The sequence below is a fragment of the Apaloderma vittatum genome, unplaced genomic scaffold (assembly GCF_000703405.1).
Source record: "Apaloderma vittatum isolate BGI_N311 unplaced genomic scaffold, ASM70340v1 scaffold23827, whole genome shotgun sequence".
Classification (NCBI taxonomy): domain Eukaryota; kingdom Metazoa; phylum Chordata; class Aves; order Trogoniformes; family Trogonidae; genus Apaloderma; species Apaloderma vittatum.
In genome coordinates this window covers 46,273-55,123 of record NW_009728186.1, presented here as the reverse complement: position 1 = coordinate 55,123, position 8,851 = coordinate 46,273, and the positions used below count along the sequence as shown (strand labels likewise).

The 8,851-nt window shown below is 45.0% G+C and overlaps 1 protein-coding gene across 1 annotated transcript in view; it reads left to right on the top strand.

Annotated features, from left to right (window-relative positions):
* The window catches only part of ACACA (acetyl-CoA carboxylase alpha), a 74,765-nt gene that overhangs the window by 26,815 nt on the left and 39,099 nt on the right, over positions 1–8,851 (top strand). The window contains exons 20-25 of the mRNA XM_009874003.1: positions 891–1,042; positions 1,559–1,747; positions 2,332–2,432; positions 2,544–2,632; positions 3,399–3,523; positions 7,891–8,004. Coding sequence (XP_009872305.1) covers positions 891–1,042; positions 1,559–1,747; positions 2,332–2,432; positions 2,544–2,632; positions 3,399–3,523; positions 7,891–8,004 — 770 coding nt within the window. The remainder of the gene's footprint in view (positions 1–890; positions 1,043–1,558; positions 1,748–2,331; positions 2,433–2,543; positions 2,633–3,398; positions 3,524–7,890; positions 8,005–8,851) is intronic.

Below are 8,851 nucleotides of genomic sequence, written 5' to 3'. Positions count from 1 at the left end.
GTTGCGGGAAGCGCAGATATTTTTTGTGATTTTAGTAGGGAAGTGATGTTGAGAGCAATACAAGATGGTCCAGCGTACTGAACCGATTTCAGACTTGTGCATTGTACTGGAATTATCACTTTACCATTTATTTGTCTGAGATGAGAACTAGGACTCAGGTTATTGTCTCTTTCTCTGATTCAGGCTAAGCTTATGAACCGTGCTTGTTCTCTTCTTAGTACTACAGTGGGTATGTGGCTGTCTAGGATATTGGAGGTTGACCAGATTTTTCTATCTGCTTTATTCCTATGCCACTATATTTAACTTCTTTTTATCATATATTTTTCTTTAAGTGACCCTCTGTGGGAGGATGGGAGTTGACATCCCAGCTCCAAGAGTGCCAGGCCCTGGGAAAACAGTTGTAGCAAATGTGGAAATACAAAAAAAAAGAGTGTAGGACGTGGATCTTCTTTAAGGTGAAAGGCAGAGAGATGTACTCATTTAGGGATGGTAGACTGGGATGTAGCTGGTGGCAGTGGAAGAGAATCTGTAGTTCCTTTAGCAATAGCTAGCTGAAAATCATGGGAGGTTGTTGTGCAGGGAGTACAAAGTGTCAGTGCTAAACTGTTGGCTTTTTCTGTGCTTTTCTTTGAGATTTTTGGTTATCCTGAATCTAAACAATGAGATCAACATATTTGGGAGGGAGGCCGGAAGCTTGTTTTGTGGGTGCTCACAGCACAGAACTGTTGGAGATCCAGCTCATACCTTTTCTGCCTCTCAGCCAAGTGCATTTTGCACTCTGGGAATTCTTCCAAGTTAAATCTGAGCCTCCAGTCGAGGGTAACTGGATGTTCCCACCATGGCCGTTGCCGTACAGGAGGGTTAATGACACTGTTAATGTTCGTTGTGTTTCCAGGCTGAACTGCACACGGGCACCTTGCCGCAGATCCAGAGCACAGCGCTCCGAGGCGAGAAACTCCATCGCATCTTCCATTATGTCCTGGACAACCTGGTCAATGTGATGAATGGGTACTGCCTGCCAGAGCCCTACTTCAGCAGCAAGGTACTGCTTGCTTCTTGTTTCAGAGCGAGAGCACCAATATCCTTTCAGTTCGAGGCGAAGGTGGCCGGTTCGCATGTCACAGCCAGAGGACCGAGAGGCAGGGCAGCACTACCCTGCTAGTGCCAATTCAGTTTGGTTTGCTTTCTTGGGCTGTCTTATAGTCTCACTAGAAAGTGAGATGGGAGAGTTCCATCTGGGCATCTAAGCAAAAACAAAGACAAGGACTTGAGCTTTATCTTTACTGCTTGTGCCTGCAGCCTTGTACGTGGGAGCTGCATGCTGTGGGAGATGTCCTGGAGGGAGGAGGAGAGAAGGTGGATGAGTCCGAGTCGGTTGTTGGTGTAATAGAGCACAGCAGCTTTGTCATCTACCCTAGTTCTCTCTTTTAGTCCCTAGACTAACTGTGTGATAAAACAGTTTTGAAGATGAACTCAGTGAAAGGCCTTGCTTTTTCTCCATTCCTGTTGCTTACTCTTTTCTCCGTGCTCGTCTTCACGCTGACTTGTCTCTCTGCAGGTGAAGGGCTGGGTTGAGCGGCTAATGAAGACGCTGAGAGATCCATCTTTGCCTCTGCTGGAACTTCAGGACATCATGACCAGTGTTTCTGGACGGATCCCACCCAATGTGGAGAAGTCCATCAAGAAGGAGATGGCCCAGTACGCCAGCAACATCACATCAGTCCTTTGCCAGTTTCCCAGCCAACAGGTGACCAACCACTCTTAAATAGAGGAATAAAATTTGCATTGGGCCAGAGAGAAAGTTCCTTTAAATTATCTGGGCGTTAATTGGACCTGAAAGGTGCTTTTGAACATGAGATCTCCATGATGGAAGTTACTTACCTATGTCACTTGAGATAAAAGGCTTGCCTCCATCACCTGTGCTGGAGAGTGTGTGTTCCCTGCTCAGTGTAGCTTTAAACAAGCAGTTTGGAAGCAGTTTAATCATAACAGTGGTCTTGTGGGCTTTTATTTATTTGCTTTTCGCCTGGTACATATGCTGCGGTGTAATTTGTGGTGTCAGTGTAACCTTAAAAAAGAGCGATTGCAACTAAGGAGGGCCTGGTGGGTAATAACATGTTGGGAGGTGATTTCTCCAGTATACAATACTTTGCATTGATTTTTATATCATTGTCAGGTCATTAACTTCCTTGGTGGTTTAAGGCTTTGGCCTTTGCTGGAGTCTGCTGGAGCTTGGGATGGTCTATCTGAAAGTTCTCAGCTTCTCTAGTGGTTATTCAGCCAGATCATCCCATCCCGGACTGGGACTGTCACGTATTTGCTGTCTTTCAGATTGCCAATATTTTGGATAGCCATGCAGCCACCCTGAACCGCAAATCAGAGCGTGAGGTCTTCTTCATGAACACTCAGAGCATAGTGCAGCTCGTACAGAGGTGAGCCATTTTCGGGGGTGCTTTCTTACTCTGTTTTTCTTTCTGATGTTTCATAGATCTGAGCTGTGCCAGTTTCATTCAGCACTAGGTTTGACTGACTTGCTTTTGCAGGTACCGGAGTGGTATTCGGGGTCACATGAAAGCAGTGGTGATGGATCTGCTCCGTCAGTATCTGAAAGTGGAGACTCAGTTTCAGCATGGTGAGTCTCTAAACGTATCAAGATTTCATTTCTGAAAGAATCACGTTTGTTCCCAGAAGGTCCACACAGACTCCCTTCAAGGAAGATTATTCTAACTTTATGCTGAGACTAAACTTTACAGTTTTTCTTTCAGGAGTCTGCCAGGCAGATCCTGTTCTTTGTAGAGGAGCTTATGTCCAGTTTGAGTTTTCTTGGTACAAATGCTCATAGTGCTTATGACAAGCAGATCACAAAGAACAAACCTCATCCTGAAGCAGAGAATTGAAATAAATGCATTGCACTGCTGTATCCTGGCACAAGATGGCAATGAAGCACTAGCTAATTTTGAGGCTCTTGCAGGGAGTTCAGATTCCGCTCTACTTCTCTTTTGTCCTGCTCCAATAGCTACAGCAGCCTAATGCTACTGCAGATCCAGTTCCACTTCAATTTGCTGGAAGTAGCAGATGGTGCAAGTCTTTTTTGCTGTTACTTTATTTTGATTGTCATATATGTGAAAGACTGAGCTTGCCTTTCCCCTCTTTGTATTGTTCACAAAGGACATATTAGGTATCAGAACTGTTTTAATAAGACTGGGATGTTTAAATTAGAGTTTGCACTTGAGGGAGTGGTGGTGGGAGCAATGCTTCCTTCCCAGAATTGGTTGTGTGAACTATGTGATGTAGATTCTCGAAATATATATGTTGAAAAATGAAGACACATCTAGTAACTTTTATTTCTTGACACAGAAGCATGGAGATTGGACAAAAATGTGCATTTCTGATTGCAGGTCACTATGACAAGTGTGTCTTTACCCTTCGGGAAGAGAATAAGAGTGATATGAATGCTGTATTGAACTACATCTTCTCACATGCTCAGGTCACCAAGAAGAATCTACTTGTTACAATGCTCATTGTAAGTTGTCTGTTGGTGCTCTAGAAATTTGCTCCTTCTTTTGGTTGTGTGTTTGATGCTTTGAAAGGTACCGAATTGACAGCTCTCCCCGCTAAAGACACAAGGCGTGTAGCTGCGGAAGCGGTGGCAGCGGTGTGGAGGTTCTTCATGTGTTCTTAGGGCACGTAAGCCGTGGGTTAGAGGAGACCCGGGACATACTGCTCGGCTCAGGGGCTGTGCACCTTCTGGTTCATGACTGTCCTGCACTGATTGCCTGTCACAGTGCGATGAAGGCTAATTATGCAAGTGATTTGAGCATCTAGGGGGAGACTGAACTCTTACACTGGGGGGTTGCTAGGGGCTAACTTTCAGACCCCGGGCTGTGCCTTGGTTTTGCTTGCTTCGTCATCCTTCAGGGACCTCGGAGAGGTTCTGTCTTTACATAACATGTGGTACTCAAACTGGAATTGCTTGGAAAGCAGAGCAATGTGCTACCAGCACAAAAAGCAGATTATTTGTTTAGTAGTACTAATTCTGTAACAGCAACTTTTATGGTCCTTTGTTAGTAGTGAGGGAGACTTCCTGGTAGCGAGTGGCATTACCCAGCCCATATGGAGGCCACTGAGAGGTTTCACAGAATCACAGAATGTTAGGGATTGGGAGGGACCTCTGAAGATCATCTAGTCCAACCTTCATGTGCTCTTCCTTGATGAGCTATACTTTGGTCTCATAGATCTGGCAGCGGCTCCATTTTTTTAGTTTCCCTTAGCTTCTTCTTTCTCTTAGTTTCAGAAAGTCTTACCTCAGGGCTGCAGTGGTGCTTTCAGACCGGCTGTGCTCTGGGCTGCACGATGGGCTCTGACCAGGACTCGATATCTCAGCACAAAGCTGCTCACTCCAGATCAGGCCTCTGACCCTTGGGATGGCGTGCAGCTGTCCAGGGGGCTTGCAAAGGGATGGGGAATCTCCTGGGGTCGGAATTCCTTTTGGACAGGCATAGATTTCACCCTAGAAACATATGAATCTTCATGCCAGGACCTGCTGTTACCTTCTCATGTTCTGGTTTGTTACTCCATGGAAAAATCTCAGTTTTCATTAATTTCAGTCCCATTCTAGTGAAACTCCCAGTAAATTATGTTCCCGGGAAAAATAATTGAAAAAACCCAACAATTGAGTCCTCTCTTTTTATTCCTGTTTCCTAAAAAGTCTCAGAAAAATGCTTCTCCCACATAATGCTGTGAAGGAGAATGAATGCCCGCCTTCCTCAAGTCAGGGTGGATTTAGCTATGACATGATGGTCAACAAACTAGAGATGGGTGTCCTGCTTTTCAAGAGGCTAATTACAATACTACGTCTCTCTCTCCCCACTCCTTTTTCATTCTTTCTTACTGGTTTTTTTTTTTGACAAATATAATGTGGTCTGTTACTGCCAAAAATATGTCCAAAGTAGCCATCCACAAAATAACTCTCAAAAGCAGAAAACCAGGCATAATCGTCCTAGGCTGAGGCTGGATTTCTCCAATTCTAATTTGTAAGATATAAGGACCCTGGCATTCTTTCTTTCTGGCTCTCCTTTTTTCCATTTTTTCTTCCCCCCTCTTTTCCCTTTTTGGTGTGTGGTGTGATTGTAAGTAACGCTTGCCTTAAGAATCTCATTATTTGAACACGGAGCCATATTTCCTCTGAGAATTCTGGAGTAGCTTTGAGCCAGGGCTGTTCATTTCTCAAGTAATCATGCTGGCGTGATGGAGAGAGAAAATGGCAGCTGTTCGCAGCTCAGGCCTTCAATTTCCTTCAGAGTCCAGTCACTCAAGTGTGTAATTACACGGGGGTGCCGGCGAGGCGTTAGGCCTTGTCAAAGAGCTGGTTTGAGCCTTTGCTCGCTGCCTTTGCCAATCAGCGCCGGCCAAAGCCAGCGCGGCGCCGGCTACCTGCATTCTTTGGTTGTTGTCACCTCGTTATTTCTTGCTAAAACGGGCCTGAAACTTTTTGTCTAGTTTTTCACCTCTGCGTGAGCCGTGTCTTGGGGGGGCAGAGCCTCGCTGCGTCCCCATGGCGGATCGAGGGGAGATGGGTAACTCAGAGAAACGCAGAGAGTTTTCCTTTTTCCTTCCTGTGTAGTCATTCTTCCCACCACTTTCAGCTGTCTCTACTCAAGGAAAGCCAACGTCCCAGTTTGCCAGAACGGCCACCCATGATGGGAGAGCTGCCGGTGGTCCAAGTGGCCTCACCATGCCCGAGGGCTTCCAGGCAGGCATCTGCCCTCACGCCGACGCCATGGCGCTGGGCCTTCTCCTGCCAAGCGGGTAACAGCGCTCAGGAGGGTCACGGTGTTGTCTAAGGATTCCCATCTGCCGAGTTAACCGAAAGGGCATCATTCCTCTTCCTCCCAACGCATGGGACTTGTCACGTCTGAGGGGCCCCGTGGCACGTTTGGTGTAATCATGGTGCAGGCCGTCGTGTTCGCTGGTCTGCCGGGCTATTTATGTGGGATGGTTTAAGTTTGTCCTCCAAGGGCAGACGTCGTGTCAAAATACCTCGATGCTTATGTTGCTGTTATTGATGTATCCCTAGGAATCCATTATTAACAAGGGGCTCTGAGGATGGTTTTAGTAATGGTGTTACGCTGCCATCATTCACCTTTTTTAGCTAGCAGGCGTTTAAGGCAGGATGGGAACTACTTCATCCTTCATATATTTGTTGAAATATGGCGTGATTCGCAGTTGTATGTTCATTTTATGTACTTAACTGACTGTTGCATGGACATCCTAGCCTTAACCAGGCAGAATTGCTTGTGGCATGGCAGGGCTTGAATTACTCACTGTGAATTCACACGATGACCTGGAGAGGATGAATTTACAGAACTTTCTTTGGGAACGTTTATTGTAATGTTTGTTGGCCCGAGACTGGTTAGCCAGGGACAAAAATCTAGTAAGAGTTAGTAGCTTACAGTTTTTTAATAAGAGTGATTTAACTGTGGTCCCTCTCGCCGAGAGATGTTACACCATCGTTCCTAGAGATGACATCGTGCTTGGTGGGGTCGGGGAGAAAGGGGTCAAGTGCAGTGTGAGGGAAAAGCTATTTAGCTTTTGAGCTGTTATTTGTTAGTCAGTCTGCGGGACTTGTATTATGTATTTTTTGGTTTTTTACTTTATTTTGCCTGGCAGGCTTATCAATCTAACATGCTGTGCAGACGTTTCCCTTTTTCCCTTTCTAAATCTTGGAACTTCAAAGGGCCTTTTCTGGACTGTCTGTTTTTAAAAATCTCTTAGAGCTTTCAGGCACCAGCTCTCTTTCCTGTTGCAAATCCCCATTTCATCTCGCATTTTCCTCCTATGATTCATTTACCAAGAGGAAAGCTGTTAAGTGCTGTATAGAAGAAGCACGTTAGGGCTTTTAGAGAGTTTCCAGCTTTGGCAGTGGGAGGGAAGAGCCTCACAAAACTCTGGGATTATTCATGGGAATTGAAAATATTTTTGGAAGAATGTGTGCGTTAGTGTGCATCTCCTCTGTTCAGAAAACAAAACAGATTAAAGTCTTGATTGTTTGCATTTTTTTTTTGAACGACTGAGTCCAAATGAGTTTTGAAAGAGCATTAACACTGAAAATTATGCTCCTCAGTTAATGGTTTATCCATCCAATTTAGACAGAGAGGTCAGCTGGTGAGCTTCCTCAGAACCAGGATCCTCTGATTAGAAAACATATTATGGAGTCAGTCTTGTGCTGTGGTGGGAAACACGTTATATCATTTCTGGGTTTAATTAGCTTTGCTTAGCCTTGTTAGAGGAGTGACAGGATCTTTTTTTTTTCTTGATGTTGCTGAAGCTGTATAAAGCACGTGGTTGTGGAGTTGTACAGGATTTTTGTTTTTGAGGTATATTTTTAAGTGGACTTCAGGAGGTTCTCCTGGCAGTTTAACTCTTTTTGTTTGGTCACCTTGCGGGGTAAAGGTTTGCTAATCTCTGCGTGCTCCACAAGGCTTTTTGCTACAATTAAATGCTCTTTGAGTTTTCGTTGCTGCTAGGGGAGGCTTCTGGTACAAAGCTGAAACTGGAACTGGAAAATGTTTTACTTGAGTCTTTTGGACAAGTCAATATTTCTCATGTGTTTGGATGCCAAAACATATGTCGCAAATAAGTAAATGGGTGATGGTGCCAGACCCTTCTTTCCTCTATAGCTCTATTTATATATATAAAGTTATTGAAAGCCTAATGCTTGTGCCCTTGTCAGCACGGAATTACAGACTAATTTAGATTGGGAGCTCTAGAGGTGATGTGGCCCAGCACCTGAGTGCGTGGGAGAGTGTATTTCAGGTTTAAACTCCTTTGTTGGAGGATGGAAGATGGTTTTCCTGTGTTCTAAACATTTTCAGTTCTTTTTATTTTTAGGACCAGCTCTGTGGCCGTGACCCCACCTTGACAGATGAGCTGATTAATATTCTGACAGAGCTGACCCAGCTCAGCAAGACGACCAACGCCAAAGTTGCCCTGCGAGCGCGGCAGGTAAGGGAGGATGTTGAGCACCAAGAGCTGAGCCCTGCTAGAGACCCGCTGTGCTTTTGCTGATCAGCTCACGCAGACTGCTCCCACTTGGAGCCTGCTCTTTGGGGAAGTCTATATCTCTTGATGTTTGTTTTGATTACTATGCAAATGGGAAGAATAGATTACTGTGAGCCTGCCTTGACAATGAAGCTAATTAGCTGATGATTAAGCACCCTGACAGTCTAAAGATCGAAGTAGATTCCCCATCGGTGTAAAATTTGAAGTTAAGATGATATGCCTTTCTCCCTGCTCCTCCAAAAAAGTATTGTCTGGCTCAAACAGGAGTTAAGTGGGAGTAGGCTATGGTTTGTGAGAAAATACACGGTCACTGTGGTTCCTTCTGTGAACCTGACAAGCCCAAGCTGCCTGGAACATGTAGGAACGTGCGGTAAATGGCCAGGACACACTATCTGGGTTCATCACCTGCCTCGTGGCTGCAAATCCATGTGTGCTGAGAACAGGGAGAGAAATTTACACAGGAACCAGATGTTCTTTGCAACTGCTAAGAAATTATTGCAAAGAATTATGCTGGTCTTTTGCAGGGTCTCTTCTAGCTTTTGAGATGCGTTTTGTCAATTTATTGTTAACTTGAAAATAATTGGAAAAACTCTTGATGCGGTCAGTTCCAAAAGTCTAGTACAGATAATAATTTGACTGCCAGGTATCCACCTGGATATTATTGTGAGCTTCCTCTTTAGCAGTTAGCCTGTAGCCAGGAAGGAGTGAGAGGGCATAATCGTTTTATGATAATGCTAACCCGTAGTCTGATCACTCCCCTCACTCCACGGTTCCTGTCTCCATTCTAAAA